The 23,859-nt window shown below is 46.5% G+C and overlaps 1 protein-coding gene across 1 annotated transcript; it reads right to left on the bottom strand.

The window, feature by feature from the left end:
- Positions 1 to 2,038: 2,038 nt before the first annotated feature.
- On the bottom strand, positions 2,039 to 23,809 carry LOC117441791 (mannan-binding lectin serine protease 1-like; the record flags this gene model as incomplete). Its single annotated transcript, XM_034077799.2, has 10 exons — positions 2,039 to 2,227; positions 2,585 to 2,832; positions 4,236 to 4,313; positions 12,586 to 12,720; positions 15,498 to 15,576; positions 15,919 to 16,037; positions 18,196 to 18,343; positions 18,461 to 18,657; positions 22,931 to 23,059; positions 23,329 to 23,809. Coding segments are annotated over 10 exons (1,803 nt in total), but the record flags the coding sequence as incomplete, so codon positions are not given.
- Positions 23,810 to 23,859: the final 50 nt, after the last annotated feature.

Raw genomic sequence — 23,859 nt, 5'->3', positions numbered from 1 at the left:
ACTTCTCTCTGTATTACCTCAGATTGTAGAGAAGTCTATGAGGAAATGTTACTACTTCTCTCTCTCTGTATTACCTCAGATTGTAGAGAAGTCTATGAGGAAATGTTCCTACTTCTCTCTCTCTTTATTACCTCAGATTGTAGAGAAGTCTATGAGGAAATGTTACTACTTCTCTCTCTCTGTATTACCTCAGATTGTAGAGAAGTCTATGAGGAAATGTTCCTACTTCTCTCTCTCTTTATTACCTCAGATTGTAGAGAAGTCTATGAGGAAATGTTTCCTACTTCTCTCTCTCTTTATTACCTCAGATTGTAGAGAAGTCTATGAGGAAATGTTCCTACTTCTCTCTCTCTGTATTACCTCAGATTGTAGAGAAGTCTATGAGGAAATGTTCCTACTTCTCTCTCTCTGTATTACCTCAGATTGTAGAGAAGTCTATGAGGAAATGTTCCTACTTCTCTCTCTCTGTATTACCTCAGATTGTAGAGAAGTCTATGAGGAAATGTTCCTACTTCTCTCTCTCTTTATTACCTCAGATTGTAGAGAAGTCTATGAGGAAATGTTCCTACTTCTCTCTCTCTCTCTTTATTACCTCAGATTGTAGAGAAGTCTATGAGGAAATGTTCCTACTTCTCTCTCTCTTTATTACCTCAGATTGTAGAGAAGTCTATGAGGAAATGTTCCTACTTCTCTCTCTCTCTTTATTACCTCAGATTGTAGAGAAGTCTATGAGGAAATGTTCCTACTTCTCTCTCTCTGTATTACCTCAGATTGTAGAGAAGTCTATGAGGAAATGTTCCTACTTCTCTCTCTCTGTATTACCTCAGATTGTAGAGAAGTCTATGAGGAAATGTTCCTACTTCTCTCTTTCTTTATTACCTCAGATTGTAGAGAAGTCTATGAGGAAATGTTCCTACTTCTCTCTTTCTTTATTACCTCAGATTGTAGAGAAGTCTATGAGGAATTGTTCCTACTTCTCTCTCTCTTTATTACCTCAGATTGTAGAGAAGTCTATGAGGAAATGTTCCTACTTCTCCCTCTCTTTATTACCTCAGATTGTAGAGAAGTCTATGAGGAAATGTTCCTACTTCTCTCTTTCTTTATTACCTCAGATTGTAGAGAAGTCTATGAGGAATTGTTCCTACTTCTCTCTTTCTTTATTACCTCAGATTGTAGAGAAGTCTATGAGGAAATGTTCCTACTTCTCTCTTTCTTTATTATCTCAGATTGTAGAGAAGTCTATGAGGAAATGTTTCTACTTCTCTCTTTCTTTATTACCTCAGATTGTAGAGAAGTCTATGAGGAAATGTTCCTACTTCTCTCTCTCTCTATTACCTCAGATTGTAGAGAAGTCTATGAGGAAATGTTCCTACTTCTCTCTTTCTTTATTACCTCAGATTGTAGAGAAGTCTATGAGGAAATGTTCCTACTTCTCTCTCTCTCTCTTTATTACCTCAGATTGTAGAGAAGTCTATGAGGAAATGTTCCTACTTCTCTCTCTCTGTATTACCTCAGATTGTAGAGAAGTCTATGAGGAAATGTTCCTACTTCTCTCTCTCTGTATTACCTCAGATTGTAGAGAAGTCTATGAGGAAATGTTCCTACTTCTCTCTCTCTGTATTACCTCAGATTGTATAGAAGTCTATGAGGAAATGTTCCTATTTCTCTCTCTCTTTATTACCTCAGATTGTAGAGAAGTCTCTGAGGAAATGTTCCTACTTCTCTCTTTATTACCTCAGATTGTAGAGAAGTCTCTGAGGAAATGTTCCTACTTCTCTCTTTATTACCTCAGATTGTAGAGAAGTCTCTGAGGAAATGTTCCTACTTCTCTCTTTATTACCTCAGATTGTAGAGAAGTCTATGAGGAATTGCTCCTACTTCTCTCTCTCTTTATTACCTCAGATTATAGTGAAGTCTATGAGGAAATGTTCCTACTTCTCCCTCTCTTTATTACCTCAGATTGTAGAGAAGTCTATGAGGAAATGTTCCTACTTCTCTCTGTATTACCTCAGATTGTACACAGTGTGAGTATTAGTACCTGTCTGTGGGGTGGAGGCAGACAGACAGGCAGGATGAGCTCACTGAACTCCAGCGGCTCCGTCAGCCTCAGCAGGGCGATGTCGTTGTTGTAGTTGTTGGGCTGGAAGTGTGGATGGAGGAGGACTTCCTGCACGGAGCGGTTGGTGGCCAGCCTCTGGTCTGCAGCGTCCAGGAGTCCCAGGAACACCTGAAGGCCTCACAGCAGTCAGTCATGGAGATATACAGTACATTCAATTCAAGGCTTCCTCACCAGCTACATTGGAATGAAACACTTACAGGCTCCTCAACATCAAACTAATAAAACAGATCCAACAGTGTTAAATAGAAATAGTGCCAGAAGAGTCTGTCGAACATGACTTCACAAAGAAATGACAGAGAAGACATTACCGCAACAACTTTGATGTATTCTGTATTTGTAGATTTTACATATTAATGATGCAGGGGGATATCTCCTGATAAAAAGAGTGTGAACGAGTCTGAGAAGGACCTGGTTCTGACGTTCAGACCTTGACGTGTTGGGGGGCCACCTGTTGTGGGTACAGACCTTGATGTGTTGGGGGGCCACAGGGGCCACGCTGTTGTCTCTGCGCTGGGACCTCAGCAGGTGGGCGGCAGTCAGGATCCAGGATGGGGACAGCAGGGCTCCAGAACCGAACCAGCGGTCCTCTGGGACCCGGGACCGGTCCTCCACCTGGAGCAGAACCTGCCAGGGGAACAGGCCCGGCGTGGCCCCCCGGCCACCCACGACCCGCTTCACCTGGGTGGGCAGGGGGCGGCCCGGGCGTCCACAGCCTGGGGAGGTTGAATAACTGCTTAATGTACTGGTTGATGTGGTAGAAGTACATGTTATCAGATATATGCAGTATCTCAGTGTTAAAGATCTCTTACTATATACAAATATATAAAAACATGTCTCTGAAGTGTCCTGCTCCAAACCCCAAACAGGTCCTTGTAGCCCCCCCCCCCCTCTCTCTTCCAGCTGTTACTAAGGACATGTGTCTCTGAAGTGTCCTGCTCCAAACCCCAAACAGGTCCTTGTAGCCCCCCCCTCTCTCTTCCAGCTGTTACTAAGGACATGTGTCTCTGAAGTGTCCTGCTCCAAACCCCAAACAGGTCCTTGTAGCCCCCCCCTCTCTTCCAGCTGTTACTAAGGACATGTCTCTGAAGTGTCCTGCTCCAAACCCCAAACAGGTCCTTGTAGCCCCCCCCCCCTCTCTCTTCCAGCTGTTACTAAGGACATGTCTCTGAAGTGTCCTGCTCCAAACCCCAACCAGGTCCTTGTAGCCCCCCCCCCCTCTCTCTTCCAGCTGTTACTAAGGACATGTCTCTGAAGTGTCCTGCTCCAAACCCCAAACAGGTCCTTGTAGCCCCCCCCCCCTCTCTCTTCCAGCTGTTACTAAGGACATGTCTCTGAAGTGTCCTGCTCCAAACCCCAAACAGGTCCTTGTAGCCCCCCCCCCTCTCTCTTCCAGCTGTTACTAAGGACATGTGTCTCTGAAGTGTCCTGCTCCAAACCCCAAACAGGTCCTTGTAGCCCCCCCCTCTCTTCCAGCTGTTACTAAGGACATGTGTCTCTGAAGTGTCCTGCTCCAAACCCCAAACAGGTCCTTATAGCCCCCCCTCTCTTCCAGCTGTTACTAAGGACATGTCTCTGAAGTGTCCTGCTCCAAACCCCAAACAGGTCCTTGTAGCCCCCCCCCTCTCTCTTCCAGCTGTTACTAAGGACATGTCTCTGAAGTGTCCTGCTCCAAACCCCAAACAGATCCTTGTAGCCCCTCCCTCTCTCTTCCAGCTGTTACTAAGGACATGTCTCTGAAGTGTCCTGCTCCAAACCCCAAACAGGTCCTTGTAGCCCCCCTCTCTTCCAGCTGTTACTAAGGACATGTCTCTGAAGTGTCCTGCTCCAAACCCCAAACAGGTCCTTGTAGCCCCCCCCTCTCCTCCAGCTGGTCCTAAAGAGCTGACTCTGGGTCAGTAGCTTCAGAGAGAGAGTAGATCTCATCAGCAGAAACTCAGCTAAATGCTGCCGTGATGAAACTCCACATCATGTTCCAAACCACATCAAGGATTCTCTCTGAAACAGGATGGAGCTCAAACTCTTTTTCTCTCTCAGGTTTAATACTGTATATGCAGTATCACAGTATATATATATATTTATATATATATAAATATATTATATGCAGTATCTCAGTTACCTGGCAGACAGCTGGGCAGTCGGCTGCTCCCTGACTCTGAATGTACCCAATCACCAGTTAGAGCACAGCTGTAGGAGCCTGCATGACACACAGACACACACACACACACACACACACACACACACACACACACACACACACACACACACACACACACACACACACACACACACACACACACACACACACACACACACACACACACACACACACACACACACACACACACACACACACACACACACACACACACACACACACACACACACACACACACACACACACACACACACACACACACACACACACTTGTTGACTAGTGTTACCATACAATGGCTTGTTGACTAGTTTTACTACATGATGACTTGTTGACTAGTTTTACTACATGATGACTTGTTGACTAGTTTTACTACATGATGACTTGTTTACTAGTTTTACTATATGATGACTTGTTGACTAGTTTTACTACATGATGATTTGTTTACTAGTTTTACTATATGATGACTTGTTTACTAGTTTTACTACATGATGACTTGTTTACTAGTTTAGTTTTACTATATGATGACTTGTTTACTAGTTTTACTAAATGATGACTTGTTTACTAGTTTTACTATATGATGACTTGTTTACTAGTTTTACTACATGTTGACTTATTTACTAGTTTAACTATATGATGACTTGTTTACTAGTTTTACTACATGATAACTTGTTGACTAGTTTTACTATACGATGACTTGTTTACTAGTTTTACTACATGATGACTTGTTTACTAGTTTTACTATATGATGACTTGTTGACTAGTTTTACTACATGATAATTTGTTTACTAGTTTTACTATATGATGACTTGTTTACTACCTCTCTGAAGAACCAGCACCTTACCGTGGTAGAGAGGTTTGTGTGCCCTGATGAACCTGGGGGCTGTGTTGTCTGGAACCTTGTGTTCCTGGTAGGGTCTCCCATGGCAAATTGGTCTCAGGCAAGGGGCCAGACTAAGATTGGTTCAAAAGACCTCATGAAAGGAAAAACAAGAAGTGAGGATACCCGGCCCGGAGGAAGCCCGGGGTCCCCTTCTGGAGCCAGGCCCAGAAGGAGGACTCGTCGGCGAGCGTCTGGTGGCCGGGCTTGCCACGGAGCCCGGCCGGGCCCAGCCCGAAAAGGCAACGTGGGCAACACCTCCGCTTCTCCGTCCCGCGGGCCCACCACCTACGGGAAACATCGATGGGGTCGGGTGCGCTGCCAGACGGGTGGCAGTGAAAGCGGAGGGTCTCGGCGGACCAGACCCGGGCGGCAGAAGCTGGCTTTGGGGACGTGGAACGTCACCTCTCTGGGGGGGAAGGAGCCGGAGCTTGTGCGGGAGGTGGAGCGGTACCAGTTGGATCTGGTTGGGCTCACCTCTACGCACAGCGTCGGCTCTGGAACCTTACTTCTGGATAGGGGTTGGACTCTATTCTTCTCCGGAGTTGCTCAAGGTGTGAGGCGCCGGGCGGGTGTGGGGATACTCACAAGTCCCCGGTTAGGTGCTTCGTTGTTGGAGTTTACCCCAGTGGACGAGAGGGTCGCCTCCCTACGCCTGCGGGTTATGGGGGGGAAAACTCTGACTGTTGTGTGTGCTTATGCACCCAACAGCAGTTCAGAGTATTCGGCCTTCTTGGAGACCCTGGAAAGAGTCCTGTATGGGGCTCCTGAAGGGGACTCCTTAGTCTTGCTGGGAGACTTCAACGCACATGTGGGCAATGATGGAGACACTTGGAGGGGCGTGATTGGGAGGAACGGCCCCCCTGATCTGAACCGGAGTGGTGGTTTGTTACTGGACTTCTGTGCTAGTCATGGATTGGCCATAACAAACACCATGTTCGAACATAAGGATGCTCATAAGTGTACGTGGTACCAGAGCACCCTAGGCAGAAGGTCCATGATCGATTTCGTTATCGTATCATCGGACCTGAGGCCGTATGTTTTGGACACTCGGGTAAAGAGAGGGGCGGAGTTGTCAACTGATCACCATCTGGTGGTGAGTTGGGTCGAGTGGAGGGGGAAGCCTCTGGATAGACCTGGTAAGCCCAAACGTGTAGTTCGGGTGAACTGGGAACGTCTGGAGGAGGCCCAAGTTCAGGAGGCCTTCAACTCACACCTCCGGCGGAGCTTTTCGGGCATTCCTGTGGAGGTTGGGGACATTGAACCAGAGTGGTCGGTGTTCAAAGCCTCTATTGCCGAAGCCGCGGTGGGGAGCTGTGGTCTCAAGGTCTTAGGTGCCTCAAGGGGCGGTAACCCTCGAACCTCCTGGTGGACACCGGTGGTCAGGGAAGCCGTCCGACTGAAGAAGGAGGCCTTCAGGGATTTGTTATCCCGGGGGACTCCCGAGGCAGTTGCAAGGTACCGACAGGCCGAAGGGCAGCAGCCTCATCCGTGGCCGAGGCAAAGCAGCGGGTGTGGGAGAAGTTCGGAGAAGACATGGAGAAGGACTTTCGGGCGGCACCAAAGTTGTTCTGGAAAACTGTCCGACACCTCAGGAGGGGGAAGCAGGGAACCATCCAAGCTGTGTACAGTAAGGATGGGACGTTGTTGACCTCAACTGATGGAGTGTTGGGACGTTGGAAGGAACACTTTGAGGAACTCCTGAACCCGACAACTCCGCCCTCTATGTTAGAGGCAGAGCTGGAGTATGACGAGGGATCAACACCAATCTCCCGGGGGGAGGTCACTGAGGTCGTCAAACAACTCCACAGTGGCAAAGCCCCGGGGGTGGATGAGATCCGCCCGGAAATGCTGAAGGCTCTGGGTGTTGAGGGACTGTCATGGTTGACACGTCTCATCAACGTTGCGTGGAAGTCGGAAACAGTACCGAAGGAGTGGCAGACCGGGGTGGTGGTCCCCCTTTTCAAAAAGGGGGATCAGAGGGTGTGTGCCAATTACAGAGGCATCACACTACTCAGCCTCCCCGGGAAAGTTTACTCCAAGGTACTCGAAAGGAGGGTCAGGCCGATTGTCGAACCTCAGATTGAGGAGGAACAATGCGGATTCCGTCCTGGTCGTGGAACGACGGATCAGCTCTTTACTCTCGCAAGGATCCTGGAGGGTGCCTGGGAGTACGCTTATCCGGTCTACATGTGTTTTGTAGACTTGGAGAAGGCGTATGACCGGGTTCCCAGGGAGTTACTGTGGGAGGTGCTGCGGGAGTATGGGGTGAGGGGGTCTCTACTCAGGGCCATCCAATCTCTGTACTCCCAAAGCGAGAGCTGTGTCCGGGTCCTCGGCAGTAAGTCGGACCCATTTCCGGTGAGGGTTGGCCTCCGCCAGGGCTGCGCTTTGTCACCAATCCTGTTTGTAATATACATGGATCGGATTTCGAGGCGTAGTCGTGGGGGGGGGGGGTCTGCAGTTCGGTGGACTAAGGATTGCACCACTGCTTTTTGCAGATGATGTGGTTCTAATGGCTTCATCGGTCTGCGACCTTCAGCACTCACTGGATCGGTTCGCAACCGAGTGTGAAGCGGCTGGGATGAGGATCAGCACCTCCAAATCTGAGGCCATGGTTCTCAGCAGGAAACCGATGGACTGTCCACTCCAAGTAGGGAATGAGTCCTTACCCCAAGTGAAGGAGTTCAAGTATCTCGGGGTCTTGTTCTCGAGTGAGGGATCAATGGAGCGTGAGATGGGCCGGAGAATCAGAGCAGCGGGAGCGGTATTGCAGTCGCTTTACCGCACCGTTGTGACGAAAAGGGAGCTGAGCCGGAAGGCAAAGCTCTCTGTCTACCGGGCCATTTTCGTTCCTACCCTCACCTATGGTCATGAAGGATGGGTCATGACCGAAAGAACGAGATCGCGGATACAAGCGGCCGAGATGGGTTTCCTCCGCCGGGTGGCTGGTGTCTCCCTTAGAGATAAGGTGAGAAGTTCGGTCATCAGGGAGGGACTCGGAGTTGAGCCGCTCCTCCTTCGCGTCGAAAGAAGCCAGTTGAGGTGGTTCGGGCACCTAGTTAGGATGCCACCTGGGCGCCTCCCTAGGGAGGTGTTCCAGGCACGTCCAGCTGGGAAGAGACCAAGGGGTAGACCTAGGACCAGGTGGAGGGATTATATCTCTTCGCTGGCCTGGGAGCGCCTTGGGATCCCCCAGTCAGAGCTGGTTGATGTCGCCAGGGAAAAGAAAGTTTGGGGCTCTCTGCTGGAACTGCTACCCCCGCGACCCGACCACGGATAAGCGGGAGAAGATGGATGGATGGATGGATGGACTTGTTTACTAGTTTTACTACATGTTAACTTATCTACTATTTTTACTATATGATGACTTGTTTACTAGTTTAGTTTTACTATATGATGATTTGTTTACTATTTTTACTATATGATGACTTGTTTACTAGTTTTACTACATGTTGACTTATTTACTAGTTTTACTATATGATTACTTGTTTACTAGTTTTACTACATGATAACTTGTTGACTAGTTTTACTATACGATGACTTGTTTACTAGTTTTACTACATGATGACTTGTTTACTAGTTTTAATACATGATGACTTGTTTACTAGTTTTACTACATGATGACTTGTTTACTAGTTTAGTTTTACTATATGATGATTTGTTTACTAGTTTTACTATATGATGACTTGTTTACTAGTTTTACTACATGTTGACTTATCTACTATTTTTACTATATGATGACTTGTTTACTAGTTTAGTTTTACTATATGATGATTTGTTTACTATTTTTACTATATGATGACTTGTTTACTAGTTTTACTACATGATAACTTGTTGACTAGTGTTACCATACAATGGCTTGTTGACTAGTTTTACTACATGATGACTTGTTGACTAGTTTTACTACATGATGACTTGTTGACTAGTTTTACTACATGATGACTTGTTTACTAGTTTTACTATATGATGACTTGTTGACTAGTTTTACTACATGATGATTTGTTTACTAGTTTTACTATATGATGACTTGTTTACTAGTTTTACTACATGATGACTTGTTTACTAGTTTAGTTTTACTATATGATGACTGGTTTTACTATATGATGACTTGTTTACTAGTTTTACTATATGATGACTTGTTTACTAGTTTTACTACATGTTGACTTATTTACTAGTTTAACTATATGATGACTTGTTTACTAGTTTTACTACATGATAACTTGTTGACTAGTTTTACTATACGATGACTTGTTTACTAGTTTTACTACATGATGACTTGTTTACTAGTTTTACTATATGATGACTTGTTGACTAGTTTTACTACATGATGATTTGTTTACTAGTTTTACTATATGATGACTTGTTTACTAGTTTTACTACATGTTAACTTATCTACTATTTTTACTATATGATGACTTGTTTACTAGTTTAGTTTTACTATATGATGATTTGTTTACTATTTTTACTATATGATGACTTGTTTACTAGTTTTACTACATGTTGACTTATTTACTAGTTTTACTATATGATGACTTGTTTACTAGTTTTACTACATGATAACTTGTTGACTAGTTTTACTATACGATGACTTGTTTACTAGTTTTACTACATGATGACTTGTTTACTAGTTTTAATACATGATGACTTGTTTACTAGTTTTACTACATGATGACTTGTTTACTAGTTTTAATACATGATGACTTGTTTACTAGTTTTACTATATGATGACTTGTTGATTAGTTTTACTACATGATGACTTGTTTACTAGTTTGACTAATTGATTACTTGTTTACTAGTTTGACTACATGATGACTTGTTTACTAGTTTAGTTTTACTATATGATGATTTATTTACTAGTTTTACTATATGATGACTTGTTTACTAGTTTAGTTTTACTATATGATGACTTGTTTACTAGTTTTACTACATGATGACTTGTTTACTAGTTTAGTTTTACTATATGATGATTTTTTTACTAGTTTTACTATATGATGACTTGTTTACTAGTTTAGTTTTACTACATGATGACTTGTTTACTAGTTTGACTAATTGATTACTTGTTTACTAGTTTGACTACATGATGACTTGTTTACTAGTTTAGTTTTACTATATGATGATTTATTTACTAGTTTTACTATATGATGACTTGTTTATTGGTTTAGTTTTACTATATGATGACTTGTTTACTAGTTTTACTACATGATGACTTGTTTACTAGTTTAGTTTTACTATATGATGATTTGTTTACTAGTTTTACTATATGATGACTTGTTTACTAGTTTAGTTTTACTACATGATGACTTGTTTACTAGTTTGACTAATTGATTACTTGTTTACTAGTTTGACTACATGATGACTTGTTTACTAGTTTAGTTTTACTATATGATGACTTGTTTACTAGTTTTACTACATGATGACTTGTTTACTAGTTTAGTTTTACTATATGATGATTTGTTTACTAGTTTTACTATATGATGACTTGTTTACTAGTTTAGTTTTACTATATGATGACTTGTTTACTAGTTTTACTACATGATGACTTGTTTACTAGTTTGACTAATTGATGACTTGTTTACTAGTTTGACTAATTGATGACTTGTTTTCCTATATGATTACTTGTTTACTAGTTTTACTACATGATGACTTGTTTACTAGTTTGACTAATTGATTACTTGTTTACTAGTTTGACTACATGATGACTTGTTTACTAGTTTGACTAATTGATTACTTGTTTACTAGTTTGACTACATGATGACTTGTTTACTAGTTTTACTATATGATGATTTGTTTACTAGTTTTACTCTATGATGACTTGTTTACTAGTTTAGTTTTACTATATGATGACTTGTTTACTAGTTTTACTACATGATGACTTGTTTACTAGTTTGACTAATTGATGACTTGTTTACTAGTTTGACTAATTGATGACTTGTTTACTAGTTTTCCTATATGATGACTTGTTTACTAGTTTTACTACATGATGACTTGTTTACTAGTTTGACTAATTGATTACTTGTTTGACTACATGATGACTTGTTTACTAGTTTAGTTTTACTATATGATGATTTGTTTACTAGTTTTACTATATGATGACTTGTTTACTAGTTTAGTTTGACTAATTGATGACTTGTTTACTAGTTTGACTAATTGATTACTTGTTTACTAGTTTGACTAATTGATGACTTGTTTACTAGTTTAGTTTTACTACATGATGACTTGTTTACTAGTTTGACTAATTGATTACTTGTTTACTAGTTTGACTACATGATGACTTGTTTACTAGTTTAGTTTTACTATATGATGATTTATTTACTAGTTTTACTATATGATGACTTGTTTATTGGTTTAGTTTTACTATATGATTACTTGTTTACTAGTTTTACTACATGATGACTTGTTTACTAGTTTAGTTTTACTATATGATGATTTGTTTACTAGTTTTACTATATGATGACTTGTTTACTAGTTTAGTTTTACTACATGATGACTTGTTTACTAGTTTGACTAATTGATTACTTGTTTACTAGTTTGACTACATGATGACTTGTTTACTAGTTTAGTTTTACTATATGATGACTTGTTTACTAGTTTTACTACATGATGACTTGTTTACTAGTTTAGTTTTACTATATGATGACTTGTTTACTAGTTTGACTACATGATGACTTGTTTACTAGTTTAGTTTTACTATATGATGACTTGTTTACTAGTTTTACTACATGATGACTTGTTTACTAGTTTGACTAATTGATGACTTGTTTACTAGTTTGACTAATTGATGACTTGTTTACTAGTTTGACTAATTGATGACTTGTTTACTAGTTTGACTAATTGATTACTTGTTTACTAGTTTGACTAATTGATGACTTGTTTTACTATACAATGACTTGTTTACTAGTTTTACTACATGATGACTTGTTTACTAGTTTTAGTATATGATGACTTGTTTAGTAGTTTTATTATATGATGATTTGTTTACTAGTTTTACTATATGATGACTTGTTTACTAGTTTTACTACATGATGACTTGTTTACTAGTTTTACTACATGTTGACTTATTTACTAGTTTTATTATATGATGATTTGTTTACTAGTTTTACTATATGATGACTTGTTTACTAGTTTTACTACATGATGACTTGTTTACTAGTTTTACTAGATGATGACTTGTTTACTAGTTTTATTATATGATGACTTGTTTACTAGTTTAGCTTTACGATGACTTGTTGACTAGTTTGACCAAATCATGGCTTGTTTACTAGTTTAGTTTTACTATATGATGACTTGCTGACTAGTTTAGTTTTACCATATGATGACTTGTTTACTAGTTTTACTACATGATGACTTGTTTACTAGTTTTATTATATGATGCGCTATAATAAATGTAAGGAATTATTATTATTGTTTACTAGTAAACACATCATAGTTACTGTTGCTAGGGTCCAGCCGGATGGCGTCCTCGCGGCAGAGGTAGGAAACCGTGGATCCAAACACCGTGCCGTTGTCATGACTACCAAACACCAGGTCGGCCATGGCAACCGCATGTGGAGTCCCACAATCCACCACTGTGAGAGAGAGGACCAATCAGCTGTCAGCGTATAGAGAGAGGACCACTCAGCTGTCAGCGTATAGAGAGAGAACCAATCAGCTGTCAGTGTAGTGTATAGAGAGAGGACCAATCAGCTGTCAGCGTATAGAGAGAGGACCAATCAGCTGTCAGCGTATAGAGAGAGGACCAATCAGCTGTCAGCATATAGAGAGAGGACCAATCAGCTGTCAGTGTAGCGTATAGAGAGAGGACCAATCAGCTGTCAGCGTATAGAGAGAGGACCAATCAGCTGTCAGCGTATAGAGAGAGGACCAATCAGCTGTCAGCGTATAGAGAGAGGACCAATCAGCTGTCAGCGTATAGAGAATAATGAATCCTGAGAGAGATGATTTCTGATGTTATTTTGTATTATTAATAAAGTGTGTCAGCTGGACTCTGTGTATTAATATGTAACATTATGACAGAAACACAACACTGCATATCCTCTCATCTGCACTATACATACTACATACTTTATACTACGTACTACATACTTTAAACTACGTACTACATACTTTGTATTATTATTCTAAATAAAGTGTGTATTAATATATGTAAAAGTATGACAGAAACTCAACACTGCAGATTCCTTTCATCTGTTTTATTCAAATTCATTTTAGACTAACTGCAGTTTCTCTATCGGCCGATAGGAATCAATCTTGACTGTGATTGGTTAAGATGCTGGACAAAGCCCGCCTCCTCCTCCTCCCAGTATCTACAGAGAAAAGAACAACGCTTTAAAGTATGAATAATATTTTGTACTTCATACTAAATACTTTCTACTACATACTTTCTACTTTCTACTTTATACTACATACTACGTACTACATACTTCAGACCAAATCAGGGGGGGGGGGGAAGAGCCCGACGATGGTGAACTGTCAACAGGGGGGGGAAGAGCTCGACGCTCGTGAACTGTCAACAGGGGGGGGGAGAGCTCGACGATCGTGAACTATCAACAGGGGGGGAGAGCCCGATGATCGTGAACTGTAAACAGGGGGGGGGGAAGAGCCCGATGATCGTGAACTGTAAACAGGGGGGGGGGAAGATCCCGACGCTCGTGAACTGTAAACAGGGGGGGGGAAGGGCTCGAAGATCGTGAACTGTAAACAGGGGGGGGGGAGGGCTCGACGCTCGTGAACTATAAACAGGGGGGGGGGGAGAAGATCCCGATGATCGTGAACTGTAAACAGGGGGGGGAAGGGCTCGACGCTCGTGAACTGTCAACAGGGGGGGGGAAGAGCCCGATGATCGTGAACTGTAAACAGGGGGGGGGAAGAGCCCGATGATCGTGAACTGTAAACAGGGGGGGGGAAGAGCCCGATGATCGTGAACTGTAAACAGGGGGGGGGGAGGGCTCGATGATCGTGAACTGTAAACAGGGGGGGGAAGAGCCCGATGATCGTGAACTGTAAACAGGGGGGGGAAGGGCTCGACGCTCGTGAACTGTCAACAGGGGGGGGGAGGAGCCCGATGATCGTGAACTGAAAACAGGGGGGGGGAAGATCCCGATGATCGTGAACTGTAAACAGGGGGGGGAAGAGCCCGATGATCGTGAACTGTAAACAGGGGGGGGGAAGAGCCCGATGATCGTGAACTGTAAACAGGGGGGGGGGAAGATCCCGATGATCGTGAACTGTAAACAGGGGGGGAGGGGCTCGACGCTCGTGAACTATAAACAGGGGGGGGAAGGGCTCGACGCTCGTGAACTGTAAACAGGGGGGGGGGAGAGCCCGATGATCGTGAACTGTCAACAGGGGGGGGAGCCTCGCTGCGGGGAAGCAGTGTGTGGACCTCTTTCACCTGTCAGCGCGACTTACATGATGCCGTTTGAACACATTTAAATAATTGGTTTAAACGGCATAATAATAATGACGACCATCCATTCTGTGATTCTCCAGAACACAGACATGACCAGTCCGCCCCTGTGTAGCACATTATGTTCGATGAGAAATGATCAGATCGCCACTGGGCTTTCAACTAAAGACACAGCCACGCAAAAACTGCAGCATGTGTACAGCTCGTTATGGGTACTGCAGTTTCTGAAGTGTGGGCGCGCTCCGGCAGCGCTTCCCCTGAGCGTTTCACCACGGAGGAACGCAGCAGAAAGTCGACTGGAGTTAAAGAGAGCGGGGCTGCGTTGCGTGGCTTCCTTCTGTCATCTCTCCCAAAGTATGTTAGTTTAGTTAAGTGTTTTGTCTTTGTCTAGTGATTTTCCCCTTTGGAATAGTAACCTTTCCTCTCTTTCAGATCCTCTGACCTCGTGTGTCTCCCACGCCCCTGATGGTTTCCACCTGTTCCACATTACCTGGTGTATGTATTGTCCTCGTCTCCCTTTGTCCTGTGCCAGTTTGTTTCGTTTCTTGTGACAGTCTACCAGCGTATCATGCCAGAAAGAATCCCAAGCAGAGCTTTGAGCCACGTCTTGTCTAAGTATTCATATATTCGTGCTCCAGTGTCTTTCCTCGTTAAGAGTGATTTAGTTTTTGTTTACCACTGTCGTTGAGCTTTGGTCTGAATAAAACCTTCTTTGTTAAAAACCTGTGTGAGTTCAAACCCGTTTATTTAGTCGTAACACCTTCTGCAGGTGACAGGGAGACGCGCTCTGGCGGCGGTCTCGTTCAGGATCCGAAAACACAATTTAAATATTTGCACACTTATTCGCGTGCCACCATTGGCACGCCGACCCCTGATTTATACTATACATACTACATACTTTACACAACATGATAGTAATATATAATGAATACTCACTCTGGCAGCGGGGAGGGCTGCTGCTCCACGAGCCGTCAGACTGACAGACGATCTGAAGATGATCCAGAGCCTCTCCATCCTACACACACACACACACACACACACACACACACACACACACACACACACACACACACACACACACACACACACACACACACACACACACACACACACACACACACACACACACACACACACACACACACACACACACACACACACACACACACACACACACACACACACACACACACACACACACACACATACACACACACACACACACACACACACACACACACACACACACACACACACACACACACACACACACACACACACACACACACACACATTAAATCACAGCTCTGAGATCGTAGGAAGTGACTCGCTGGTTTTTCAGAATAAGACGCAGTACCTGCAGCAGAGTGAATCCAGTTGAGCAGGTGAACAGGATGTGGTCTTTGAACGAGTATTCTGATTGGACGGGGGTCAGCAGGGCATGGAGCGGGGCTTCAGGTGCCGCACACTTACTTCCTGTCACAACAAAATAAAAGCCCTAAATGAAAGCGGCGGCTCACTGCTGTGTGTACAGTGTGTACTTCTACCTATATACGGGTATTAGTGTATAGTACAGTGTCCAGACTCTGGTGTCCCACAGGGCTCTGGTGTCCCACAGGACTCTGTGCTGGGCCCACAGGGCTCTGGTGTCCCACAGGGCTCTGGTGTCCCAAAGGGCTCTGGTGTCCCACAGGTCTCTGTGCTGGACTCACAGAGCTCTTGTGTCCCACAGGGCTCTGGTGTCCTACAGGGCTCTGGTGTCCCACAGGACTCTATGCTGGGCCCACAGGGCTCTGGTGTCCCACAGGACTCTGTGCTGGGCCCACAGGGCTCTGGTGTCCCACATGACTCTGTGCTGGGCCCACAGTGCTCTGGTGTCCCAAAGGGCTCTGGTGTCCCACAGGACTCTGTGCTGGGCCCACAGGGCTCTGGTGTCCCACATGACTCTGTGCTGGGCCCACAGGGCTCTGGTGTCCCACATGGCTCTGGTGTCCCACATGACTCTGTGCTGGGCACATAGTGCTCTGGTGTCCCACAGGGCTCTGGTGTCCCACAGGACTCTGTGCTGGGCTCACAGAGCTCTTGTGTCCCACAGGGCTCTGTGCTGGGCCCACAGGGCTCTGGTGTCCCACAGGACTCTGTGCTGGGCCCACAGGGCTCTGGTGTCCCACATGACTCTGTGCTGGGCCCACAGGGCTCTGGTGTCCCACAGGGCTCTGGTGTCCCACAGGACTCTGTGCTGGGCTCACAGAGCTCTTGTGTCCCACAGGGCTCTGTGCTGGGCCCACAGGGCTCTGGTGTCCCACATGACTCTGTGCTGGGCCCACAGTGCTCTGGTGTCCCAAAGGGCTCTGGTGTCCCACAGGACTCTGTGCTGGGCCCACAGGGCTCTGGTGTCCCACATGACTCTGTGCTGGGCCCACAGGGCTCTGGTGTCCCACATGGCTCTGGTGTCCCACATGACTCTGTGCTGGGCACATAGTGCTCTGGTGTCCCACAGGGCTCTGGTGTCCCACAGGACTCTGTGCTGGGCTCACAGAGCTCTTGTGTCCCACAGGGCTCTGTGCTGGGCCCACAGGGCTCTGGTGTCCCACAGGACTCTGTGCTGGGCCCACAGGGCTCTGGTGTCCCACATGACTCTGTGCTGGGCCCACAGGGCTCTGGTGTCCCACATGGCTCTGGTGTCCCACATGACTCTGTGCTGGGCACATAGTGCTCTGGTGTCCCACAGGGCTCTGGTGTCCCACAGGACTCTGTGCTGGGCTCACAGAGCTCTTGTGTCCCACAGGGCTCTGTGCTGGGCCCACAGGGCTCTGGTGTCCCACAGGACTCTGTGCTGGGCCCACAGGGCTCTGGTGTCCCACATGACTCTGTGCTGGGCCCACAGGGCTCTGGTGTCCCACAGGGCTCTGGTGTCCCACAGGACTCTGTGCTGGGCTCACAGAGCTCTTGTGTCCCACAGGGCTCTGTGCTGGGCCCACAGGGCTCTGGTGTCCCACAGGGCTCTGGTGTCCCACAGGGCTCTTGTGTCCCACAGGGCTCTGTGCTGGGCCCACAGGGCTCTGGTGTCCCACAGGGCTCTGGTGTCCCACAGGACTCTGTGCTGGGCTCACAGGGCTCTTGTGTCCCACAGGGCTCTGGTGTCCCACAGGACTCTGTGCTGGGCTCACAGGGCTCTTGTGTCCCACAGGGCTCTGTGCTGGGCCCACAGCTCCTCCTATGCTATGTCAGTGCTTCATGCGGTTATTCACTGATGACTGCTCGCTCTACAGGCCTGTTGATAATGGAGCTGACCAGGAGGACCAACAGGAGCTTTAAGATTAATTGGATGGGATTTAATGGTAAAGTTGTCCGTAAGAAACTATTATATTAGTAAAGTGTACAGCTAATATATATCAATTAATTGTATACAAAACAATATATTGCCTACAGCACTTGGATGGTAGGGTCACAGTGTGGAGAAGACATGGAGAATGCTTTGCTGATTACTGCACCGATAGAGTAGGAGAGGATGGCCCCCTGCTGTCCCTGCAGAGTGACCAACACAACAGTCTCCAGCCCAGGTTCCCTCCTGAGCCGTCGCTGGAGTAGTGTGTATTAGTACCTGTAGTTGTGTATTAGTGTGTATAATTACCTATAGTTTGGTAGGTCAGTCTCCAGCCCACGTTCTCCCCTGAGTCGTCGCTGTGGAACATCACCGTCGCCTCGTGTCCGTCAGTCTCGATGTCGTCTGGAGCTCGAGTCCCGCAGAATGGACCGAACGTCCTGCTGCCAGACACCACCTGACATCCCATAATATTCACTTCCTGTTCAGTTACTGCTTTTAGACAAACGTTTGTGTGCTGTGTGTCTACATAACCTCAGGATAAAGTGTGTGTGTGTGTCTGTGTGCGTCTCACCCTCAGCTGGTCATAAGGACAGCTGACCTCGGGGTGGTCCTCGATGTCGAAGTGGGGGTGGAAGTGGAGGCGGAGCCTGAAGCCTGGCAGCACCTGGATCCTCAGGGAGCAGTCGGAGCTCTTAGGGTACGGAGAGGGGAAATCTACAGAGCTCAGAACTCCAGAGCGCTCCCTGAACACACCGTCACTGCACTCCACTGACACACACACACACACACACACACACACACACACACACACACACACACACACACACACACACACACACACACACACACACACACACACACACACACACACACACACACACACACACACACACACACACACACACACACTGGATTAAAGGTGGGGTAGGTACGTTTGAGAAACCGGCTCGAGATACCCTTGTTATATTGCATGGAATGCTCATAACATCCCGATAGGAATGAATACATTAAATGCTTTGAAGCCGTGGCGCTGTAAAAAGCACGACCAATCATCTGAGCCGGCTAAAGTAACCGGATGGCCTACCTGCCTGCCAGCCTTCCATCGGGGCACAAACTCATCTCGAGCCCTCATTGGTCATGTGCGCGTTCGTGTGTGTTGGAGGAGGGGCTCTGGGAGGAAGTGGCAGATTTTTTACGGACTCGAGCTGTTTCTCCAAAATGACCCACCCCACCTTTAACTGTTACAATCAAGAGAACATATAATAAATCCGGTCTCCACAAACTGCACCAAAATAACAGTTTAAATGTATTTTAACATTATAACCCTGGTAGTAATTTGTTGTAATGTAACAATAATGTAATTACTTATTGGTATTGTTATTTATATTTTGACAGTTTCCTGCAGAGTGTCTGCAAAGCTCGGAGTTACCCACAATGCATCAGGGTTAGAAAGCATCAATACATAACATATCTGTTGTATCTTCCCACAGAAACCCCCCCCCCCCCCCGATCCTCTGTGTTTATGTCAGAGACATTTTGAGAGTCAAGACCCCCGACCCCCTAATCTGTGTGTGTGTGTGTGTGTGTGTGTGTGTGTGTGTGTGTGTGTGTGTGTGTGTGTGTGTGTGTGTGTGTGTGTGTGCGTGAGTGTATGTGTGAGAGTGTGTGTGTGTGTGTGTGTGTGTGTGTGTGTGTGTGTGTGCGTGAGTGAGTGTATGTGTGAGAGTGTGTGAGCCTCCCCCACACAGAGACATGCAGAACATGTAAATATTTAGCTCCAATCAGAAGCTGCTATCAGTCAGAGAGAGGGCAGAGTCCACACACACACACACACACACACACACACACACACACACACACACACACACACACACACACACACACACACACACACACACACACTCTCACACATACACTCACGCACACACACACACACACACACACACACACACACACACACACACACACACACACACACACTGCATGTTCAGTATTACAATATTGACGTGTGGTGCAATGTGTCGGTGTTGGGATCAGGGGGGCACAGGTTCAAACCCCACTGCAGTCAGCATGTCGTTGTGTCCCTGAGGCACTTCACCCCAAAGTGCTCCTGTCTAAAATACTTGAACGCGCCGTCTTTAAACACCTCTCCTGCTCTCTCCATCAGAACAACCTTCTGGATCCGCTCCAGTCTGGTTTCAAGGCAGGTCACTCCACAGAAACTGCCCTCCTTGCTGTCTCTGAGGAACTGCACACTAAGCAGCCTCCCTCTCCTCTGTCCTCATCCTGTTGGACCTGTCTGCTGCATTCGACACGGTGAACCATCAGATCCTCCTTCAGGCTCTGCACTTTCCCTCCTCACCTCATACCTCAAAGACCGCACCTACAGGGTCACTTGGAGAGGGTCTGAGTCCGACCCTTGTGAATTAACTACAGGGGTCCCTCAGGGCTCTGTTCTCGGTCCCCTCCTCTTCTCCCTGTACACAAACTCGCTCGGATCTGTCATTAGCCCGCATGGTTGTTCATACCACTGCTACGCTGACGACACCCAATGAGTCCTGTCCTTCCCCCGCTCAGAGACCCAGGTCGTCGCTCGCATCTCTGCTCGTCTAGCTGACATCTCTCAGTGGATGTCCGCTCATCACCTCAAGCTCAACCTCGACAAGACTGAACCGCTTTTCCTTCCGGGAAAAGATCGTCCCACTCTTGACCTGACCATCAACATCGGCCCCTCTGCTGTTTCCCCGACTCAGACTGCAAGGACTCTGGGTGAGACCCTAGATAACAACCTGTCCTTCACTGCAAACATCGCTGCTCCAACCCGCTGCTGCAGATACACGCTCTCCAGCATCAGGAGGACGCGTCCCCAGCTGACCCAGAGAGCCACGCAGGTTCTGGTCCAGGCTCTCGTCACCTCACTAGACTACTGCAGCTCCCTCCTGCTGGTCTGCCTGCATGAGCCATCCGACCTCTCTCACCCAGAATGCAGCGGCTCGTCTGGTCTTCAACCTTCCTGAATGTTCCACACCACCCGCTCCTCCGCTCCCTCCACTGGCTTCCGGTAACTGCTAGAATCCACTTCCAGACCCTGGTACCTGCGTACCGTGCTGTGAATGGATCTGGCCCTTCCTACATCCAGGACATGGTTAAACCGTGCACCCCAGCACGTGCACTCCGCTCTGCATCAGCCAGACGACTCGCTGCACCCTCGCTGCGAGGGGGACCCAAGTCCCATCAGCAGAAACACGTGGGTTTGCTGTCCTGGCTCCAAGATGGTGGAACGAGCTCCCTGACATCAGGACAGCAGAAAGCTCACACACCTTCCAGACTGAGACTCGTCTCCTTCGACTCCACCTCGAGGATAGAACTGCTAACAAAGCACTTATATACTAACAAAGGACTGGCTCCTCTAAAGCCAGCTGAGTAGCACTTGAGATGCTTGGCTCTATGAAACCTGATGTACTTTATGATTCTGTTTTCTTCAAGGTTGTATTTTGTTGGTCGAACGCACTTATTGTAAGTCGCTTTGGATAAAAGCCTCAGCTCGGTGCAATGTAATGTAATGTAACATTCAGCAACAACGCCGGGAGACCAGGGGACACTAAAGAGTGACGCACACAGCTGGGAGACCAGGGGACACTAAAGAGTGACGCACACAGCTGGGAGACCAGGGGACACTAAAGAGTGACGCACACAGCTGGAGACCAGGGGACACTAAAGAGTGACGCACACAGCTGGGAGACCAGGGGACACTAAAGAGTGACGCACACAGCTGGGAGACCAGGGGATGCTAAAGAGTGACGCACACAGCTGGAGACCAGGGGACACTAAAGAGTGACGCACACAGCTGGGAGACCAGGGGACACTAAAGAGTGACGCACACAGCTGGGAGACCAGGGGACACTAAAGAGTGACGCACACAGCTGGAGACCAGGGGACACTAAAGAGTGACGCACACAGCTGGGAGACCAGGGGACACTAAAGAGTGACGCACACAGCTGGGAGACCAGGGGACACTAAAGAGTGACGCACACAGCTGGGAGACCAGGGGACACTAAAGAGTGACGCACACAGCTGGAGACCAGGGGACACTAAAGAGTGACGCACACAGCTGGGAGACCAGGGGACACTAAAGAGTGACGCACACAGCTGGGAGACCAGGGGACACTAAAGAGTGACGCACACAGCTGGGAGACCAGGGGACACTAAAGAGTGACGCACACAGCTGGGAGACCAGGGGACACTAAAGAGTGACGCACACAGCTGGGAGACCAGGGGACAATAAAGAGTGACGCACACAGCTGGGAGACCAGGGGACACTAAAGAGTGACGCACACAGCTGGGAGACCAGGGGACAATAAAGAGTGACGCACACAGCTGGGAGACCAGGGCAGGGGACACTAAAGAGTGACGCACACAGCTGGGAGACCAGGGGACACTAAAGAGTGAAATACATAGCTGGGAGACCAGGGGACACTAAAGAGTGACGCACAAAGCTGGGAGACCAGGGCAGGGGATACTAAAGAGTGACGCACACAGCTGGGAGACCAGGGGACACTAAAGAGTGATGCACACAGCTGGGAGACCAGGGGACAATAAAGAGTGACACACACAGCTGGGAGACCAGGGCAGGGGACACTAAAGAGTGACGCACACAGCTGGGAGACCAGGGGACACTAAAGAGTGAAATACACAGCTGGGAGACCAGGGGACACTAAAGAGTGACGCACACAGCTGGGAGACCAGGGCAGGGGACACTAAAGAGTGACGCACACAGCTGGGAGACCAGGGGACAATAAAGAGTGACACACACAGCTGGGAGACCAGGGCAGGGGACACTAAACAGTGACGCACACAGCTGGGAGACCAGGGGACACTAAAGAGTGATGCACACAGCTGGGAGACTAGGGGACACTAAAGAGTGACGCACACAGCTGGGAGACCAGGGGACACTAAAGAGTGACGTACGCAGCTGGGAGACCAGGGGACACTAAAGAGTGAGACTCGACTGAGACTCAGGTTGGTCTCAGGTTGGTCTCACCTGTGCAGGTGCGGTTGTCGGCATGCAGCTGGTAACCGTAGCGACAGGAGCAGTAGAACCCCCCGATGAAGTTGTGACAGAAATGATCGCAGAGGAGATCCTCGTCAACAGCAATGCACTCATCCACATCTGCAGGGAGACAGGTAAACAACAACAACAACAACAACAACACTTTAATAACAACAACAACACATTATAACAACAATACATTATAATAACATCAACACATTCATATTAACAATAAAACATTAATAATAATAAACTACAGTGAATTATAAAGTGGAGTAAACAAAGTGATGAACACAGAGACCAATGAGGGTCTCCTGGAGAGTAAACAAAGTGCTGAATATATTTATATATATATATATATTTATATCATCAATACTAATTCAGCTCACACAGTAGTTCCTGTAGTTCTCTCTGTGTTCCTGTAGTTCTCTCTGTGTTCCTGTAGTTCTCTCTGTGTTCCTGTAGTTCTCTATGTGTTCCTGTAGTTCTCTCTGTGTTCCTGTAGTTCTCTCTGTGTTCCTGTAGTTCTCTCTGTGTTCCTGTAGTTCTCTCTGTGTTCCTGTAGTTCTCTCTGTGTTCCTGTAGTTCTCTCTGTGTTCCTGTAGTTCTCTCTGTGTTCCTGTAGTTCTCTCTGTGTTCCTGTAGTTCTCTCTGTGTTTCCTGTAGTTCTCTCTGTGTTCCTGTAGTTCTCTGTGTTCCTGTAGTTCTCTCTGTGTTCCTGTAGTTCTCTCTGTGTTCCTGTAGTTCTCTCTGTGTTCCTGTAGTTCTCTCTGTGTTCCTGTAGTTCTCTCTGTGTTCCTGTAGTTCTCTCTGTGTGTTCCTGTAGTTCTCTCTGTGTTCCTGTAGTTCTCTCTGTGTTCCTGTAGTTCTCTATGTGTTCCTGTAGTTCTCTCTGTGTTCCTGTAGTTCTCTGTGTCCTG

The sequence above is a fragment of the Pseudochaenichthys georgianus genome, unplaced genomic scaffold (assembly GCF_902827115.2).
Source record: "Pseudochaenichthys georgianus unplaced genomic scaffold, fPseGeo1.2 scaffold_1996_arrow_ctg1, whole genome shotgun sequence".
Lineage (NCBI taxonomy): Eukaryota > Metazoa > Chordata > Actinopteri > Perciformes > Channichthyidae > Pseudochaenichthys > Pseudochaenichthys georgianus.
Note: the sequence above shows the minus strand (reverse complement) of the source record. Positions and strands in the feature narration are given on the sequence as shown.